Source organism: Amblyraja radiata, chromosome 19 (assembly GCF_010909765.2).
Source record: "Amblyraja radiata isolate CabotCenter1 chromosome 19, sAmbRad1.1.pri, whole genome shotgun sequence".
NCBI lineage: Eukaryota > Metazoa > Chordata > Chondrichthyes > Rajiformes > Rajidae > Amblyraja > Amblyraja radiata.
Genome location: NC_045974.1, coordinates 17,211,296 through 17,232,930, shown reverse-complemented (window position 1 = coordinate 17,232,930; position 21,635 = coordinate 17,211,296). Strand labels below are relative to the sequence as shown.

The following is a 21,635-nucleotide window of genomic DNA, read 5'->3' as shown; positions in this document are numbered from 1 at the left end:
CGAGTTTTTGCGTGTTTTGAGCGTGAGAACTTCTGTCATCAGAGAGCGTGAGAATTTTGTCAAATGAGCGAGTTTCATGCTCAATGCGCGAGTTTGCAGCCCTGTCATCATAGGGCTGAGTGATGCTCTACCAGATCCAGAAAGTGTAGGACCACTCAATAGACAATAGGTGCAGGAGTAAGGCCATTCGGCCCTTCAAGCCAGCAACGCCGTTCACTGTGATCATCCACAATCAGTTCCCCGTTTCTGCCTCCTCCTCATATCTCTCTTGAAAGCATCCAGAGAATTCCAGATTCACAACTCTCTGGGTGAAAACGTTTTTCCTCATCTCCGTTCGAAATGGCCTACCCCTTATTCTTAAACTGTCACCCCTAGTTCTGAACTCCTCCATCATTGGGAACATGTTTCCTGCCTCAAGTGTGTCCAATCCTTTAATAATCTTATATGTTTCAATATGATTCCCTCTCATCCTTTCCAAATTCCAGTGTATACAAGCAGAGTCGCTCCATTTTATCAACATATGACAGTCCCGGGAATTAACCTCGTGACAAAGACAAAAGAGCAACCTTTCACAATTTTCACAATGTATTTTACAATTAATAGAGTAGTTAATTGTATCGTCTTTGCTATGGTGTGGGAATTGAGGCATGTCAATCTACATACAACACTCTCCCAAACAGCAGCATGAACAAATAATCGATTATTTGTGACATCAGTCAAGGGAAATATATTATCAGTGACATGACCCCACAATCAAAATTGGTTCAAATGTTGAACAGGAGAAAAAAAAATAAGTAGAATGCCAAAAATGCTTAGCAGGTCAGGCAGAGACCGATTTGGTCAATAACCTTTCTTCACAACTGAAAACATTATAAATGAAAGATGTTTTAAGTTAGTGCTGGTGGAGCGATGGAAAGAACAAAGGGACTATCAGCTCCTTTATGGGGTGGAAGAAAGCAAACTTCACGTGGTCCGCCCTGTTTCAACTAATGCAATAAACTCGACGTGCACAAACGGAAGATCAAATAGAACAAGTTATCCAACAACTTTAGGCTGTGCACGCCATACGAAAGAAGAAGAAGTTCCTTTATGGCAGAGTGGGGAAATAGAATGAAGTACTTGGTTCAAACTAACACCATCTACAGAGAGATGAAGCCATTTGATTTTTCAATTGCTTTACAAAGATGCAGGCGCCAGTTCAGTAAAGAGCAACCAAGAAACAGCACTGGAGCAAGGGGTGTTTATACTTTCCCCTCATACATCTTCAGGAAACCTCATCTTGACAATCTCCCGTCGTCGTCCCTTTGTTGACCTTTTAACTCTTAGACCTCCTCTCTCCTCCTTTTCCCTCATCCGTCCCTTGATTCTCCCCTCCCTCGTCTATTCCTTCTTCTCCTCTATGTTCCCATTCTCCCTTTTCTTCCCTCAATGTCCCATTCCTCCCTGTATATATCCCCCTCCTCCTCCTCCCCCTTCGCAGGCTAGGCCCAACCTTACCTTGTCCAGGGCGCATGTTCCCAAGCCCAGGATCGGGATGCAGTTGCCATCGTTGAGCGGCACACTGTGCTGATCTCGAATCGAGCTCATGGTGTCGCCGGCTGCAGGAAACCGTGGCTCGGGACCTGCCTTAAATACCGGGCGAGCAGTTTGAGGGAGCCGGGCTGACGACGGTGTGGGGAGGGTCGGTGGGTGGGGGTGGGGATGGGGACGTGACGAGACGAGACGTGGAGAGACCACTCCTCAACACGGCTGTCGCTCTGTTGTCCAATCCGCACCAAAGATAGGCAAGCCTCTGATTTTTATTTGGTGCTTTTCGCAACAGCAGCAAGTCTTTGCTTGAAACTTATCACGTATTTTCTGCATTGTTTGCAACAATAAAAGGCTGCCAGTTCTGGCAATGCGGAAATGCCAGTGGCCTTGTTTTTTTCATTATTCCTAGCAAGATCTTTGATTCCTAGGACCCCTCACTTCCGGCGGCTCTGTGTCCGTCAGCTGCTCTGTCCACACCCCATGGAGTTTTAACCAAAGATACTTCTATGATTTTTGGTTTTAACCCCGGCCCGGGGGTGGAAGAGACGGGGGGAGAGGGAAATGCTCCCCGGCCATCGCCAAGTCTCTGCTCACTCCGGGTGTTGTCGCTGCTTCACTGACACACACTCTCACACACAACCTAAAAGGGCTTTCTCACTGTGCGACCTGAAGCAAGACTTAACAAGATTTTAACATCGTGGGAACCTTCTGCGATAGCAGTACGGCATTCGTGGACCACCGAGGACCTCCGTGGCGCTAACGGCAGGTAGTCGTGTGACTTGGTAAGGTCGGGAGAAAATTCAAACATTTTTGAATTTCTCCAAGAGTGACTTGAGCAGCATTGCAACATTGTATGAACATAGTGGCCAGTGCGATATCCGTAATAACTCTTGCGGGTACCGTGGGAACTCCTGCGAACGGTGAGTAACTGAGCAGCTTGATTGTCAGTGCTTGTTTTACCTCATTGTTAAATAAATATATTTTTTACTATCAGATTGATGTCTGCAATTCTTCATTAACACATCACTACAAGATGAATGTCTCTAATGTTATAATCCCTCTCATGCTGAAACACAAAATAGTTGAAGGGAGGTGAAATAATCACATTTTCATTCTTTTTCATTTTTGAGTGTTCAGGTACCTCACTTGCTGAGCTATTTTACTCCAGCAGTTTGTGTCTCTTTTTGTCTAAAGCAGTTTCTAAGACTGGAGGAACTTCGCGGGCCAGGCAGCATCTACGGAGGGAAATGGACATGCGACCCTTTCTTCAGGCTGCCTTATCTCTCTCCCCCCCCCCCCCCCCCCCTCCCCCCAACTCCCACCCCCACACACAAATGCTGGAGAAACTCAGCGGGTGCAGCAGCATCTATGGAACGAAGGAAATAGGCAACGTTTCGGCCCGAAAAGTTGCCTATTTCTTGTGCATGTGTCGGAAGGAACAGCAGATGCCGGTTTAAAGAGAATGCTGGAGTAAATCGACGGCAGACAGCATCTCTGGGGAGAAGGAATGGGTGACATTTCGGGTCGAGACCCTTCTGATATGCTGCTTGTCCCGCTGAGCTACATGTTGTGTCTATCTTCGTTTTAATCCAGCATCTGCAGTTCCTTCCTGGCCGAACCCGATTGAAAGATGAGAGGCTGGGCGATAGAGCACTGGGTCTGACAAGGATCAGGCTTCAGTAAGCAAAGTAAAGAGAGGTGGCAACGTTTTGGAAATGTAGCGGGTAATCCGAGTGATAGCGAGACGGTATCCTCTAATCATAATATGTCGGAAAGAACTGTAGATGTTGGTTTGCGCCGATGATAGACACAGTAATACTGGAGACAGACATAACATCATGGACGGGCAGCATCTGGATAAAAGGAATGGGTGACGTTTCGGGACGAGACTCTGAAGAAGGGTCTCTAACCGAAACGTTACACATTCCTTCTCTCCAGAGATGCTGCCCGTCCCGCTGTGTTACTCCAGCATTAAGTGTCTATCTTCCGTATGCTCTGTGATGGTCATCTCGGAGTCAAGTGGCAACTCTGGTCTGTAGACACGAGGAAATGCAGATGGAGGAATCACGAGCAAAACACAGAGCGTTGGACGAGCCTGACCCTTTGAGTTCCTCCATCACTTTGTGTTGAAGTCAGGTCTGGACATTGCTTGGCTCAGTCTCAGGCGCCGGCTAACTAGGAAGGTCGAGTCAAAGTCCAGCACTAACACTCAAGAAATAATGTTTGCGGCCTGATGTTATCAATATTTAATTGAAATCATTAATAAAGTAAATAACTAGATACCGGTCTAATCCGTATCTACGGGATTGGACAGGCTAGATGCAGGAAGAATGTTCCCGATGTTGGGGGAGTCCAGAACCAGGGTCCCAGTTTTACAGTCTACCGTGGGAACTCTTTAATTACAGCGGGCAGGCAACTCCCTTCAGTTTCCCAGGGGGTCGGGACGGGACTGGAGTTGGGAGGGAAAGGTGGGGGAGTCGAGGGAGAGGAGGGGGAGACAGATGGGGGTGTCTTCATTTACTGGCGGTGGGTGTCTGTCACTGAAACAGGCAGGTGAGATTTCACATCCACCTTGTGTGTGCCTCTCTCTCTCTCTCTCTCTCTCTCTCTCTCCTCTCTCTCTCTCTCTCTCTCTCTCTCTCTCTCTCTCCTCTCTCTCTCTCTCTCATCTCTCTCTCTCTCTCTCTCTCTCTCTCTCTCTCTCTCTCTCTCTCTCTCTCTCTCTCTCTCTCTCTCTCTCTCTCTCTCTCTCTCTCCCTCTCTCTCTCTCTCTCTCTCTCTCTCTCTCTCTCTCTCTCTCTCTATCCCTCCCTCTCACACAGACATGACTGGAGGAACTCCGCGGGCCAGGCAGCATCTACGGAGGGAAATGGACAGGCGACCCTTTCTTTAGGCTGCCTTATCTCTCTCTCCCCCCCCCCCCTCCCCCCAACTCCCACCCCCACACACGAATGCTGTAGAAACTCAGCGGGTGCAGCAGCATCTATGGAACGAAGGAAATAGGCAACGTTTCGGCCCGAAACGTTGCCTATTTCCTTCGTTCCATAGATGCTGCTGCACCCGCTGAGTTTCTCCAGCATTATTGTGTACCTTAGATTTTCCAGCATCTGCAGTTCCTTCTTAAACACAAATGCACCGAGTTCCTCCAGCACTTCGTGTTTTGCTCAGTATTCCAGCATCCGCTGTCTCCCGCGTCTCCAATAAAACAAAACTGCTGTCAAAAGGGTGAAGAATAGGGGCAGAGATAGATACATTCCTGATTAGTGCGGCTGTCAGGAGGTTATGGGGAGAAGGCAAGAGAATGTGGTTGAGAGGGAGTGCCCATCTGTTACTATTAATTGGACAGTTCGGTCTGTGAAACGCAACACGCCAGCCCCGACATCCAGCCCGGTGGTCAGTCCTTTGAAGATAGACACCAGTTGCTTGGAGCAACTCAGCGGGACAGGCAGCATCTCTGGAGAGAAGGAACGGGTGGCGTTTCGGGTCGAGAGCCTTCTTCAGACTGAAAGTTTCACCTCTCAGTAGATAATAAAATAAGACAATCATCACGGTCAATGTGAGACACAGTCTTTATTCCTATTTGACAAAATAAAAAGACGACTTCTTGCACATATTGAGAGAAGGTGCATCACACCAAACAACATTTGTCTAAAAAAAAACAGGTTATTCTTCAGCTCATTAAAGAGCTCGGGTGAAAAAAACCAATATAGTGTGTGAAAAAAAGTAACATCATTTGTACCACGTGATTAACAACACTACAGTCCACGGTGTTCATTCAAGATTAACGGGAAAGATCGGGAGACGGACAAGTCACTCGCACAAATAACAGAAATGCCGAGTACCGTGGGAACTCTATCTACCCCCTGTTATATCGTGCGGAACTCGTGCTGGACCACGACCACTTCACTCGGGTGACATCTTGCTTCAGGTCGCACCGTGAGAACACACACTGGCACACCCAAGGTTTAAAGGGATATGGGCCAAATGCGGATAAATGGGACTCGTTTAGATGGGGGCATCTTGATCTGCATGGACAAGTTGGGATCCGTGATGTAAGAATATGACACACAGTAGAGCATCTGCTCTGGAGAGCATCCAGGTATGTTTTATGAAGATGTTGCCAGGGCTGGAATATTTTTTTCACTTTGAAGAAAGATTTGATAACTGGGATTGTATTCTCTGCAGCAACTGAGGTGAAGAAAATACTTAGTTGAGGTGAATAATATTATGAGAATAGGACCTGTTTCGCTTAACAAAGAGTGTTGGAAGGAACTGCGGATGGTGGTTTAAACTGAAGATAGACACTAAAAACTAGAAAAACGCAGACTGAAAGGGGTTGAAAACCAGCCATAAAACACAATGACTGGGGAATCATTGGGACCAGAAAGCCTTGGGACCAGACACTTCTCGGATTTCGGAATTTTTCGGATTTCTGGTCGGAGAGGCGGGGAGCGGGCAATGCCTTACCGGGTCGCCGTGCAGTAAGCTCCGGAGCGTTGTAGCTCCGACCCCGGTAACTCTACCCGTGGCTGCGCGGCGCTCCAAATCCAGCGCGGCCCGATGTTGGGAGTCGGCGGCCACAGCGCTCCGGAGCATCCAGCGCTCCACACGGCGACCCGGTAAGGCATTGCCCGCTCCCCGCTGGTATCCCAGCGCTGCGACGCCGCCGACTCCCAACATCGTGGAGCTGGGGCTGCGGGCATCCGGCCGCGGGCCGCGCTGGATTTGGAGCGCCGCGCAGCCAGGTGTAGTGTTGCCGGGGTCGGAGCTACAACCACAGCGCTCCGGAGCCACAGCGCTCCGGAGCTTACTGCACGGCGACCCGGTAAGGCATTGCCCGCTCCCCGCCTCTCCGACCAGGTAGGGGACTAAGAATTAAAGTTTCCCCCTTCACCCCCCCCCCCCACATAAAATCCCTCCAAACTAACTGACTAACATTTAAGCAATGATTCCCCGGTCTCCGGGGAGGAGGCAGCCGCTCCAGACTTTTCAAGCCGCCCGCGCTACCTACCTCATCTACGCTAAAAATCTTCCATTCGGAAATCCGAAAAATTCCGAAATCCGAGAAGTGTCTGGTCCCAAGGCTTTCGGATAAAAGGTTGTGCACCTGTATATCTTAATTTCATTGAACCATAAACGATTGAATATGTGGCATTATTTTCATCTTGTTTCTACAGTCAAAGGGTAATGTTGATTGATTTATTTGTGCAGAACAGTGATGGAAGTCCGACTCTTGCCTTGTTTCTCTGTTTTTTTTAAATATATATGCATAACAGCATAAATTATAATCTGAATTCCATACATGAATTTAGTCATTCATGTGATGCACCTGTTGATCAGAGCCTGGCTCTGCTGTGGAATGCAAGTAGGAAGGAATTTAGCCTAACCTTATTCATACCTAATCCAATTTAAAGCATAAATGTTGCATTCAAAATGCGAAAACTCCCTACTGTGGTGGGGGGGGGGGGGGGGGGGGGGGGGGAGGTGGGAGAGACAGACACACACACTAATTTCTCACTCTCAAATCTCACCCTATGTTGACAGCCCTGGTATCATGTTTATCGAGATTTAATGAAAACCTTTTCTTTGTCTGCGATCCAGGCAAATTCCACGAGTGAGTATATGAGGGAGTGAAAATGAGAAGATAAACAAAGAGCAGAATATAGTCTTACAACTGCAGAGATTGTGCAGATTATTTTTTTTAAAGTGCAAGGGCTGCAATGCAATAAATTCATCAGGAATTCATCCGCAGCATGTGAGAGGTCTGTTCAAGAGTAACTAACAGTGGGGAAGAAGTTGTTACTGAATCTGGTGGTCCGTGCTTTCATGCTTCTGTATCTTCTGGCCATCGGGAGAAGGGGTAATGACCGGGAGTAAGTAGTGGCAGCATTTTTTTCTAAAATCAATATACAGAACAACAGGAAGTGGTCAAGATCAGACTTTTATTAATATAGATATAGCCAAATAACACAGATTTACAGAGCAAATAGAGGATTAAGAAGGGATTGGACAGTATGGAGACGAATAATATCGAGAAGAGGAATGCAGAGAAGAGGAAAGCAATTTGTCACAGAGTGAAACAAAACAGAAAATGGGCCTTTGGCACAACTTGTTCATGTTGACCAAGGTGCCTTCCTGAGCTAGTATCATTTGCCTCTAAACCTTTCCTTAGAATGAATCTATTCATTTGTCTTTTAAACATTGTAATTGTGCAATAACATAGACAGCAGCATTAGAACGTTGCAGAGATTTTGCAAAGTGAGGAATACTGCAGGAATCAAGGATTGACAGTTGTGCTTCAATTTTTTTCCCCCCAGCAAGTTCCCTTCTTCATTTCAGCAGGATCTTCTACATTGTCTGGAAGCCTACAGGTATTATTAACAATCTAACAACCTTCAGAAATAGGACTGGAAATAAAACATTAACACTCTGCAAATAAAGAAACTTCAATGACCTTGATGTTTAACCACCAGAGAGTGTGGCGATTGAGTCAGCACAATAATATCAGGGAAAGATTGCTTCAACCTGCACAAAGGTCTGGACAAAAAACTCTTAAATGGTTGAATGAGATGAAAATGTAATATTTATCCTTCACAATGGGTAGACTGCAAATATTAATAGTCATGCAAGGGCTGTGGTGGATGTTTATGTTAACTTATATGTAGTTGTGTGTCTTGGTGGTTTTTTGGTATGACTGTATGGCAAATCAAAATCCTTGTATGTTTTTACACACTAGGCTAATAAATTAATTACAATATAATACAGCAAGACAATATCCAACTATCACCCCTTGACATTCAATGACAACTCCATTACTGAATTCCTGGAGGGCTACAAACAAAGACACAAAGTGCTGGTGTAACTCAACGGGTCAGGCAGCATCTCTGGAGAACATGGATAGGCAACGTTTCAGGTTGGGATCCTTTTTTCAGTCTGATTGTAGAAGGGAGAAAAAGCTGGAAAAGAGGTGGGGGCAGGACAAAACCTGGCAAGTGATAGTAGGATACTGGTGAGGGGGAGAAGGGGGTTATTGGCATATGGGTGGATGTAGGCTAAAAATGAGAAGGATACAAAAAGGTGACAAAAAGGTAGTGATAGAGACAAAAAAGAGACAAGGAGACATTCTTGCTATTGAGGGAATGCAGCATAGGTTCAGGAGGTTAATTCCTGGGATGGTGGGACTGTCATATGATGAAAGAATGGAGAGACTGGGCTTGTATTCATTGGAATTTAGAAGGATGAGAGGGTATCTTATAGAAACATATACAATTATTAAGGGATTGGATACGCCAGATGCAGGAAACATGTTCCTACTGTTCGGGGAGTCCAGAACCAGGGGCCACAGTTTAAGAATAAGTGGTAGGCCATTTAGAACTGAGATGAGGAAAAACCTTTTCACACAGAATTGTGAATTTGTGGAATTCTCAGCCTCAGAAGGCAGTGGAGGCCGATTCACTGGATGCTTTCAAAAGAGAGTTAGATAGAGCTCTTAGGACTTGCGGAATCAAGGGGTATGGGGGGGAGGCAGGGACGGAGTTCTGATTGTGGATGATCAGCCATGATCACATTGAATGGTGGTGCTAGCTTGAAGGGCTGAATGGCCTACTCCTGCACCTATTGTCAATGTATCTATGTAATTGGGTGTTGATAAGGTGAGGAGGTTTGAAAGAGAAGTGAAATGCAAAAGCAGGAGGAGGAATATAGATGGAAGGGGACAGAAGTAGGGGAAGGGATGGAGAGGGTGGGATAATGGGAGATTATGTGCACTGGCATCAGGCAAGGGGTGTGGGAAAGAAGAAAAACAATGGTGCAGGTTGTTACCTAAAATTGGTTACCTAAAAGGTTAATGTTCATACCATTATGTTTTAAGCAATGCAAGTGAAATATGAGGTGCTTTTGCTCTAGTTCCTGAGTAGCCTCGCAGTGGCAATGCAGGACAGATAAGTCAGTATGGGAATGGAAAGGGGAGTTAAAACAGTTAGTGACTAGGAAATCCAGCAGACCAAGGCGGAGCGAGCGTAGGTGTTTGCTAAAATGGTCAGCTTGTCTACACTTGGTCTCACTGATGTAAAGGAGGCCACATCAGGAGCACCAAATGCAGTAGATAAGATCAGAGGAGGTGAATGTTGCGGCAGGTGTTACATTTCCTGCAGTTGCTGGAGAAATTATCTGGGAAGGAGGTGGTTTGGTTGAGAAGGGATGAGCGGACAAAGGAGTTGCAGAGGGAGTGGTCTCTACAGAACGTGCCCCCCTTTCCTGACCCAGTGTATCTCCCATTATCCCATCCCCCTTTCCCCGCTCCCATCCCCTTCCATTTACATCCCTCCTCCTGGTTTTGCATTTCACTTATCTTTCAAACCTCCTCGCCTGATCAACACCCAATTGGCTCCTTGTCTCTTTTACTGAACTAAATGCAGAAAAGGAATGTCACTGGACCTTGGTACATGTAACAATAAAGTACCATTGCCTGTGTGTGAATGTGTGTGAGTGATTGGTGGTGGTCGGAGGGGCCGTAGGCGCAGATTGGCAGCCACGCTTCCGTCAGTCTGCCCCAGGGCAGCTGTGGCTACAGAAGTAGCTTACCACCACCGACTGTGACTGAGGAGTGAATGAATAATGCGATGTAAAGCGCCTTGAGTATTAGAAAGGCGCTATATAAATCCCATCCATTATTATTATTATTATTAAGGAGGTGTTGTCAAGATAACTGTGGAAGTCAGTGGGTTTATGGTAGGCGTTAGTCAATAGTTTATCCTCTGTGATGGAGAGAGATCGAGAAAGGAGAGAGAGGTGTTATAGATAATCTAAGTAAATTTGAGGGCAGGGTGGAAGTTAGTGAGGAAGTTGATGAAATCCACGAGTTCTGCAAGGGTGCAGGAGGCAGCCCCGATGTAGTGGACAAAGAGTTGGGGGATGCTGCCGGTGAACAAGAATTGCTCAATGTAACCAATGAAAAGGCAGGCATAGCGGGAGGTTGTGCAATTGCCCATGACTACACCTTTAACTTGACAACGCACTGAAGGAACTCAGCAGGTCTGGCAGCATCTGAGGAGTGAATTGACAAATGACACTTCGGGTCAGGGCAAGCCTGACAAGCAATAGATGGTGTGGCATCGGGGAATGATGTCGGGCTGACAATGACCGCACTGACACTAGCAGTGGGGTGAACTCGATGATATGGTTTATTGATAATGAATGACATGAGTGATGAGAAGGTCCGGGTCGGCATTGGTGCGCCCTCTCTTGTCGGCAGTGTGGACATGATGGGCACTGGAGATCTTGGGCATATCCCGGCAGCTTAGTCTTGACCTCGATGAGGAGGACCTGGTGGTCTCGGGCTTGCCCCTGACAGCTTAGCCGTGGCCTTGAAGGAGGCACCGGCTATCTTGGGCTTATCCCGGTGACTCAATCCTGGTCTCGAAAAGGAGGCCTGATGGTGTCAGGTTTGTCCAGGCAGCTCAGTCTTTTCCTCAGAGGAGGTGCAGGCAGCCACAGGCTTGTCTTGGTGACTCAGCCTTTGCACTCCATGTGTGGGCACAGTCCCTTTATGTCTGTGGGCAGGTGAGGAGGTACCAGTGGTCTCATGCTTGCCCCAGCTGCTCAGCTCAATTGCTCGGATTTCTCCCAGTAGCTCAGTCTTCCTCCAGACCTGCAAAAAGGGAACACAGCTGGTAGGGAGGTATCCCCCTTTTTCTACCTTCCTCGCTCTCTGCTTTCTTTCTTTCTCTCCTGCTACCCCCCTCACTCCTACTTCCCCCCTCACTCCTGCTTCCCCCCCCTCACTCCTGCTTTCCCCATCACACCTGATTCCCGTCATCTTCTATCTGGAATTGCCTTGGCAGTTAAGGAGGAGACTGAGGTTCAGATTAATTGATCCAATAAACTAGTTGGGCACAACTGCTACTTCTTTGCCTGTGGCCTCAGCTCAATCAGGAGCTCTGTCCGGGGCGCTGGTTTATCTCTGGCAGCCAGGCGCTGTTTTCTAATACTGAGGATTGACTTCTCCAAACCAGTCTGTTGGTGAATGGGATCAGAGAGACACACCAGGGAGGAGGGGCGCTGTCACAATGGATAATGGTGACGGGGGTGACAAGCAGTTGAAGGGAGCAAATGAGTAAATGACAAAGGTTAGAGATGGAAAAGAAACAAAAGGACGTCAAGGTAAGAGAGATAAGAAAAGTAAAGTTGGAGAGAGATATGGGTGGAACGGGACCGGGGATGGGAACAAGGGGATGAAAGGGAAATATGGGACTCAGGGATGGAAGATTAGCATACAGGGAAGGGGAACGGACATGCCCGTGCCATCGGCTTTACTTACCTCTTCTCTCCTTATCTGACCCCTATTCTTCTCCTTTTCACCGCTAGCCTTTGTCACTTGCTCCACCCATCTGCCAATCACACCACATTTGACCTATATCCCTCTAAACCTTTCGAATCTCCCACCTTAATGCTCTGCTCTCTGGTGCTTGGTTCCCCAACCCTGGTTGATCTGTGGAGTGCTGTTGATGTTTGGTGAGTAACTATTCCTCCTCTGAGATACACCGGACTGAAGGAAAATTATTCAGGCTGTAGGGAACGCAGTGAGTTTAGAGAGAATTCCATTCTTCTGGAGAATGTTTTGTGTTCATTGAGAATAGTTATTCTAGCTCGGGAAAATCAATGTTTGGAAGATAAGCATTCCATCTCCGGGGATTATAATATAGGAATTGTGAAGTAACATCATGACTTTTTTTACCTCAGATAGACACAAAGTGTTGGAGTAACTCAGCAGGTCGAGCAGCATCTCTGGAGAAAAGGGAAGGGTAACGTTTCGGGTCGGGTCCCTTCTTCAGACGAAGGAAGAAGGGCCTGAAGGATATAATCCTTTGTAGACTGAAGGGTCTGTAGAAAGGTCCCGACCCAAAAGGTCACTCATCCTTTTTCTCCAATGATGCTGCCTGACCTGCTGAGTTATTCCAGCATTTTGTGTCTATCTTTGGTATATACCAGCATCTGCAGTTCCTTTCTACACTTTTTTTTACCTCAGTGCCTCTTTCCTTCACATTGCTGTTTTTACTTAATACCAAAAAATGTGATCTTTGGTCTGTGGAATTCTCTGCCTCAGAGGGCGGTGGAGGCAGGTTCTCTGGATGCTTTCAGGAGAGAGGGCTCTTAAACATAGCGGAGTCAGGGGATATGGGGAGAAGGCAGGAATGGGGTACTGATTGGGGATGATCAGCCATGATCACATTAAATGGCGGTGCTGGCTTGAAGGGCCGAATGGCCTACTCCTGCACCTATTGTCTATTGTCTATTGTCTTTGTTATCAATATACAGAGTGACACAAGTCTCTTGGGTAAAAATGTTAAAACATCACTGCCCTCTGGTAAAGAAATGTCTTCTCACATCCACCCAGAATGGCTGAGGCATGTTCTCTTTTGAGAAACGAAACTTCTATTGTAAGTACAAAATTATCTCGATAAGATTAGACCTGGACATACTGTATCACCAGGGCCCTCCATATTTCCAGGAAAATTTCCCCAATCTTGTACTGAAATCCTCTTAAAGTTAAGGTCAACTTACTTTTCACTTCCTTTATTGCTTGTTGAACACTAACAGTATCCCACATACGAGGGACAATTTTTACCGAAACTGATTAACCTACAAACCTGTATGTCTTTGGAGTGTGGGAGGAAGCCAGAGCACGCAGAGAAAACCCACACGATCACAGGCAGAATGCATATGGGTGATTGGTGGCCGGTGTGGACTCAGTAAAGTATTTTACCTTTATGCATGATTATTTCTGACATTGGCATTTGTGGTAGTTTCCTAATCTTTTGCTGTCTTGCATCTGTTATGCAACAGAAAATGCTAGAAAACACAGCAGGTCAGGCAGTAACTGTGGAAAGAGAAATGATTAACATTTCAGCTTGAAGCCCCTCATCATTACGTCTCTCATCTGGTTTCCATCATTTCTAGCTATTCCTCCCCTCGCGTATTGGTTTAGAGATTTATTTTATCAGTCCAGTTTATCTTCCCTGCTCATATCTGGGCTCCAGGATGTCCTAATGGTACAACTGCTTACACAGTAAGTGTCCAATCTAGCTCTCTCTTGAAAACATCCAGAGAACCTGCCTCCACCAGGGGCAGAGAATTCTACAGACCAAAGATCACATTTTTTGGTATTAAGTAAAAACAGCAATGTGCAGGAAAGAGGCACTGAGGTAAAAAAAGTGTAGAAAGGAACTGCAGATGCTGGTATATACCAAAGAGAGACACAAAATGCTGGAATAAAAGCCCTGTCTCACGGTAGGAGCTGACCCATGAGGTACCCCGAGTGACAGATGGCACAATGGGCTAAGTGTTCGACTGGCGACCGGAAGGTAGCCAGTTCGAATCCCGCTTGGAGTGCATACTGTCGTTGTGTCCTTGGGCAAGACACTTCACCCACCTTTGCCTGTGTGTGAATGTGTGTGAGTGATTGGTGGTGGTCGGAGGGGCCGTAGGCGCAGAATGGCAGCCACGCTTCCGTCAGTCTGCCCCAGGGCAGCTGTGGCTACAGAAGTAGCTTACCACCACCGAGTGTGACTGAGGAGTGAATGAATAATGCGATGTAAAGCGCCTTGAGTATTAGAAAGGCGCTATATAAATCCCATCCATTATTATTTATTATTATAGACTCGTGGTTGTGTACGAGATCCTAAAAAGTGTATGATCAAGAGTTTAACCGAGTTCCCACGGGTATGACAAGTTTGCCGTTTACTTGTCATTTCTGCGATGTTCCAAGTTCGCCTCCCGAGTTACTCTTGAGCCAATCCTGAATGAAGGTCTGTTTTAATAAGCAACAGTGTTATGTTTTAATAAGCAACAGTGTTAAGAAGACATCTCCATCCTGTGGCTTTGATTTAAAGATAGAATTCAGCGCAGCCACATTTATTGATGTGACTTACAAAGGGGAATTGCGCACCGTCCAGTACCAGAGCAGTTAGACTTATGATTTGTTTGAAACACACAGGTTTGATATATTTTAATTGAATTTACTGCCATTTCTACACACTGTGGGGAGACGGGAGATTAAAGCTTTGAATGTGGACGGATGTTCACATCAGATTGTTGGGAAACGGAGCTCAGGGTTCGCCTCCTGAGCTGCTTTGGTGCCCAGGCGTGAGTTGAGGTGGAAGGAGGTTGAGGGGGGGGGGGGGGGGGTGGCGTCATTAATCTGTCTGGGGTGACATGGCTCTTGGGTTAGGCTGGGATCATTCTCTGTGGGATGATCTTAGTGCGGGAGACAAGTGTAGGAGAGGTGTACTGACTGTGTGGGCAGACGATTTGGTAGTGATTGCCCACCAGTCTCAAAAGCCGCTGTGTCTCCCTGTCCCTGGGATAGCAGGGGGCGATCAAACAGCACAATACCCCCCCCCCCCCCCCCCACGCCAACACGAAGGGCAACGATCCCAAGGCTTCAGCATCAGAAACAGCGGGCAGGCGACAATCACCTGCCATAACGCGAGTGAGATCATGCACTGTTGTAGGTCTCCTTTGCACGTCGGTGTTTCTCGATCTCATTCTTGGCCCTGTCTGTCGCCACCCCCACCCACACCCCTCTGCTTCCCGGCCATGTGTGTGACCCCTTCCCTCCCCTCTCCAGCTCCCCGCCCATTGCACCGGGCGCGGGGGCTTTGCACTGCCTTCACGTCGGCGATGCCAGCAGGTCAGTGCCAGTCGCCCCGGGGCAGGTGCTCGGGGGCTCTCTCCCAGAGTGGCCCCGGACTGGGGGGGGGGGAGTCAGCAGGCACGCCGGCTCTGCCACACCATGGGCTGCCGCCAACCAAGCCACACGTCCACGTCCACACGCTCGGTGGAACAGGAGCTGAGGCTAGGAACTGTCCAGCCCTTGCCCCCTCCCTCTGCAACTGCAAACAACCCCACTCTCCTGTTCACCTAACCCACCCATCCCCCCCCCCCCCCCCCCACACACACCTTTCCCTCCCAACTCCAGTCCCGTCCCGACCCCCTGGGAAACTGAAGGGAGCGACAATCAACTGGGGGGGGGGGGGGGGGGGGTGGTCAGCTTGAACAGCTGTGCCTGGAGCCCGCCACCGGAGTCGTGTATGACTGCCTGGGCAGCCTGAGGGTGGCAGATGCACCCTGTCTGTGGAGTGGCCACGGAGAGACTGCGGGGGGAGTACCTCACTCTGACTGTGATAGGGAGAGACAGAGGCGCGCACACACACACACACACAGTGTGGAATTCCTCTGACTGAGTCTAATAATAATAATGGATGGGATTTATATAGCGCCTTTCTAATACTCAAGGCGCTTTACATCGCATTATTCATTCACTCCTCAGTCACACTCGGTGGTGGTAAGCTACTTCTGTAGCCACAGCTGCCCTGGGGCAGACTGACGGAAGCGTGGCTGCCAATCTGCGCCTACGGCCCCTCCGACCACCACCAATCACTCACACACATTCACACACAGGCAAAGGTGGGTGAAGTGGCTTGCTCAAGGACACAACGACAGTATGCACTCCAAGCGGGATTCGAACCGGCTACCTTCCGGTTGCCAGCCGAACACTTAGCCCATTGTGCCATCTGTCGTCCCAAGTGTGTCTGTGTCTGTGTGTGGGTGTGGGGGTTGGGACAGAAAGAGAGAGAGAGACACACACACACACACAGAGGCAGCGTGGAGTACCTTTAACTGTGTGTGTGGGAGACGGAGACAGAGGCAGACACACACACACACACACACACACACACACAACGGGCAGTGTGTACCTTTGTCTGTGTGGGTGTAGGGGGGAGAGAGAGACACAGAGACAGTGTGGACCTCTGACTGTGTAGGAAGGAGAGAGGGGGAGAGAGACAGAGAAAGAGGCACAGAGGCAGTGTGATGTACTTCGGGGTGACTGGGGGAAGAGAAAGAGCGCACAGGACCTAGGTCAATCTGTGTGTGTGGGAGGGAAGAGAGACTAAGCAGAATACATTGTGTGTGGGGGGAGGGAGGGGGAGAAAGAGAAGTACACTCACAGAGGCAGAGTCTTTCCGCCTGTGTGAGAGGGAGGGAGGGAGTGAGACACACACAGGTTGGATGTGAAATCTCACCTGCCTGTTTCAGTGACAGGCACCCGCTGCAAGTGAATGAAGACACCCCCATCTGTCCCCCCTCCTCTCCCTCGACTATCCCCCCTCTCTCTTCCACCCCCCCCCCCCCCCACTTTTCCCTCTCAACTCCAGTCCCGTCCCGACCCCTTGGGAAACTGAAGGGAGTAACAATCAACTGCTGCCTGCCCGCTGAGTTAAAGAGTTCCCACGGTAGGCTCACGATACACTAAGGTAAACGCACGGGCCACTACGTTCTTACAACGAGTTAAAATGTTTCAATTCTTAACCACAAGAGTAAATTTGACTCGTGGAAAACTTTAAACATGTTTGATTTTTCTCAAGAGTTGACAAGTTTCACGGGTACCTGCCGTTAGCGCCACGAGTCTTTAAGTTGCGTCCACAAGTTCCGACGTTACAGCTACGTTAATCGTACATTATTACCACGAGTTTTAACTCGGGGTACCTCGTGTGTTTAATAGCGCTTTCACACGGGGCGACTTGACGCAAGATGTAACCAGAGTGAAGTGGTCGTGGTCTAGCACGATATCACACGATATAACGGGGGGTAGATAAAGAGTTCCACGGTACTCGGCATTTCTGTTATTTGTGCGAGTGACTTGTCCATCTCCCGAGCTTTCCCGTTAAATCTTGAATGAACATTGTGAACTCTGAAGTGTAGTTAAATCATCACGTGGCACAAATGATGTCACTTTTTTTTTCACACACTATAAATATCCTCCCTTGGTTGAATGAGGTGAGACATATATACACACACAAAGCAGAGTTTTACTGTGTATGTGGGAGACACAGATGGACTGAGCACAGTACCTCGGTCTTACTGTGTGTGGGAGAGGGGGAGAAAGAGACGTACACTCACAGAGGCAGAGTCTCTCAGCCTGTGTGAGAGGGAGGGAGGGAGAGAGAGAGAGAGGCACACACAAGGTGGATGTGAAATCTCACCTGCCTGTTTCAGTGACAGACACCCGCCGCCAGTAAATGAAGACACCCCCATCTGTCTCCCCCTCCTCACCCTCGACTCCCCCACCTTTCCCTCCCAACTCCAGTCCCGTCCCGACCCCCTGCGAAACTGAAGGGAGCAACAATCAACTGCTGCCTGCCCGCTGAGTTAAAGAGTTCCCACGGTAGTAAGACGAGGTTAGTTGCACCCACATTTAAATTTCCAACGTGTGTTTCAGAGTAAAGAGTCAGCGCAGAATCCATTATAATCAAAAACTGTCTGAATCAGCAAGTTAGACACAAAATGCTGGAGTAACTCAGCGGGCCAAGCAGCATCTCTGGAGAAAAGGAATAGATTCCATTTTTGGTCGGGACACTTCTTCGGGATGATTGTAGGGGGGAACTGGAAGCAAGAAAAGACCGGGACAAATCAGGGCCAACAACAGATGACCTCAGCAGGGTATTTTGAAGAGGTGGTCCCGACCCGAAATGTCGCCTAACCCTTTCCTCCAGAGATGCTGCCTGACCCACTGAGTCACTCCAGCACTTTATGTCTATATTTGGTTCCCTGATAGGCCAATTGTTGGCTAGGGATAGTGTGATCCCAAGAGGGAACCATCGTTGCAAACCTTGGACTGGTTAACCAACATTTACTGCATGGGGGAGGGGGGGTGGGGGGGCAGGAGGGGGTGGGCGGGGGAGAGAGAGAGAGTGTAAGTTACCTAAAATTAAATAATTCAATGTTCATAGTGAACACAGACACAAAATGTTGGAGTAACTCAATGGGTCAGGCAACATATCTGGAGAAAATGAACAGGTGGCGTTTGTGTCTATCTTCGGTAAAAACCAGCATCCGCAGTTCCTTCCTGCACAATGGATCTCAGTGTCAAGTCTCCGACTCCCGTTGGCAGGCCATTCGGCCCACAGCCCGCCCAACGATGACTAACCCATGTCACAGGGGGATGGTGTGAAGGCGGAGTTAGACAGCTTGATTAATGTTACGGTTGGGGAATGGGCCATAATATGGCCAGGGAAACGCTGTTATTCGTGACGCCCCCTCCACCCTTTCCCAGCTGTTCTCAATCGCACCCCTGGCCACACAAAAATTTATACTTTAAGAAGGAATACACGGAACATTTAAACTCAGAACGCTTCTAACAGAGTGAGCCATGTGAGCACTTTGATCATTCTCCCTGTATTTGCATTTGACAAAATAGTCGGAAAAAAATGTTTAAAAGTGTTCATACCTTTTGCTATGCCTAATTGGCCCTTACCTCTGCGAAAATAGTCTGATATTCGTAGGTGAAATGCCACCAACAATAATTGATTCTATTGTTAATTGACTAATAATTGACTCTATTAGCGGAAAGATGCAATTCTGATCTAATATTATCAATGCCTCTGTCTTTGGAAGTAACACCAGCAATTTATTAAATCTGACTACATGCGGCACAGTGGTAGAGATGCTGCCTTACAGCCCCAGAGACCGGGGTTCGATCCTGACCATGGGTGCAGTCTGTATGGAGTTTGTATGTTCTCCCTGTGACCGCGTGGGTTTTCTCCAAGTGCACCGGTTTCCTCTCACACTCCAGAGATTACAGGTTTGTAAGTTAATCGGCTTCGGTAACATTGTAAAATTGTCCCTGGAGTGTATAAGAATAGGTGGTCGGCGCGGACTCGGTGGGCCGAAGGGCCTGTTTCCGCGCTATATCTCTAAAATCTGAAGTTAGGTAATGTCTAAAGGAACTGCAGATGCTGGTTAATACGCACAAAAGGACACAAAATGTTGGTGTAACTCAGCAGGTAAGTCAGATCTGGGAAGAAAAACATAAAAAGCTTGAGTAAGTCAGCGGGTCAGGCAGCATCTCTGGAGAAAAAGAATAGGTGGCGATTCGAATCGGAACCCTTCTTCAGACATCCTAATCGGAATTGAGTCTGAAGATGTGTCTCGTCCCGAAACATCACCTATTTTTCTCCAGAGATGCTGCTTGACTCGCTGAGTTACTCCAGCTTTTTGTGTCTGTCTTCGGTTTAAACCAGCATGTGCAGTTCACTCCTTTACACGGGTCTCTGGAGAACATTGATTGGTAGCGTTCTGGACCCTGCTTCGGAAAGGCATCGATCGCTAGTCGGCGAGGACTCCGAGCTGTATCTCTCAAAGAAGTACATGTGAAAAATTTCTCATGGACCATAAAAATGCGGGACCTTTCAGTAAAGTCCCTTTTAAAGATTATAGCTATTTTCTTGAATCTCATTAACATAACTCATGAATAAGTTGATGTCCATATGCGGATGCAAATCTTTATTTTTTAAATTCAATCCCACAGAAGACAATTTTTACTCACCTTCTGTCCCCTCTGTCCAGCTTCCGGGTTCACCGTTCGCAGGAGTTCCCACGGTAACCGCAAGAGTTATTACGGATATCGCACTGGCCACTACGTCCATATAATGTTGCAATGTTCAACCACAAGTGTACAAGTCACTCTTGGAGAAATTCAAGCTTGCTTGAATTTTCTCCCGAGTCACCAAATTACACGAGTACCTGCCGTTAGCGCCACGGTGGTCCACGAATGCCGTACGGTTATCGCAAGAGGTTCCCACGATGTTCAACTCTGGTTAACCCTTGCGTCAAGTCGCCCCGTGAGAAAGCGCTTTAACTCAGCAGGTCAAGTCAAGTCAAGACAAGTTTATTTGTCACATACACATACGAGATGTGCAGTGAAATGAAAAGTGACAATGCTCGCGGACTTTGTGCAAAAAGACAAACAAACAAACAACCAAACAACCTACAAACAGAATGTAACAGAATCACATATTCTTTTTCATATTAAATATGAAATGTCCATGTCATATCCTCAGAGATGTGGACTCCCAGGTCAGAGGCAGCATCTTTGGAGAAAAAGGATGGGTGACCTTTTGGGTCGGGACCTTTCTACAGACCCTTCAGTCTACAAAGGATTATATCCTTCAGGCCCTTCTTCCTTCGTCTGAAGAAGGGACCCGACCCGAAACGTTACCCTTCCCTTTTCTCCAGAGATGCTGCTCGACCTGCTGAGTTACTCCAACACTTTGTGTCTATCTGTAGGAAGGAACTGCAGTTGCTAGTTTAAACCAAAGATAGACACAAAAAACAAGAGTAACCCTAAAAATCACCGTTCCCTTCTCTCCAGAGAGAAGAGGTGAGTTACTCCAGCTTTAAGTGTCTATCTGACTCTAATCTAATGGTGGATTGGATGGACCAAATATTGTTTAAAAGCTCCTGTCACTCTAATGTTGATCGAGATGAGACTGATTTGACGGTAATTAACTGGATATATTGGGTAGTATTGCACATTACCTGGTAGATGCCACTATAATAACTACTGGAATAGCTTGTCTAGAAGCACAAGTAGTTCTGGTCTGCATTACTATAGCTGGGATATTGTATGGTCCTGAAGCCTTAGCTGTGTCCTGTGTTTTCAGCTGGAGACTGACTTCTGTGATGATGAGGATTTCAGGAGGACCTGAGATGGATTATCTAGCTGAACATGCTTGTGAATGTTTCAAGTTTGTTTCTAGGCATTTACATGGTGAGCCTTGATACCATTGAGGATGGGGGTTGTTTTTGGAGCCTCTTCCTCCCATTAGCTGTTTAACTCTCCATCACCATTCATAACTGGATTGGTTTGATAGTGGAGCTTTGATCTGATCTATTAGTTCTGAGTGTTTGGCTTTATCTATACATATTGACTGTTGTTTAGCGCTCACAGAGTTCTCGCTTGCAACTTCATTTAGCTGGCACCTCATCATTTTTAGCAATGCATGATACTGCTCCCAACATTGGGAATGCATGGTACTGCACTCCACATTGAACCAGGGTTGATTCCCTGTCCTGATGCTAATTCACTATTCTGTATGTTTCAATGTGGTCCCCCCTCATTTTTCTAAACTCCAGCGAGTACAGGCCCAGTGCCGACAAACGCTCATCATAGGTTAACCTATTATTACACATTCGTGTAAACCTCCTCTGGACCCTCTGCTGAGCCAGCACATCCTTCCTCAGATATGGTGCCCAAAATTGCTCAC

General features: G+C 47.5%; 1 protein-coding gene across 1 annotated transcript in view; it reads right to left on the bottom strand.

The window, feature by feature from the left end:
• The window catches only part of LOC116983885 (aldo-keto reductase family 1 member C23-like protein), a 44,100-nt gene extending 42,431 nt beyond the window's left edge, over window positions 1–1,669 (bottom strand). Inside the window, exon 1 of the mRNA XM_033037776.1 lies at window positions 1,498–1,669. Coding sequence (XP_032893667.1) covers window positions 1,498–1,587 — 90 coding nt within the window. The 5' untranslated portion in view covers window positions 1,588–1,669. The remainder of the gene's footprint in view (window positions 1–1,497) is intronic.
• Between the last annotated feature and the right edge of the window lie 19,966 nt (window positions 1,670–21,635).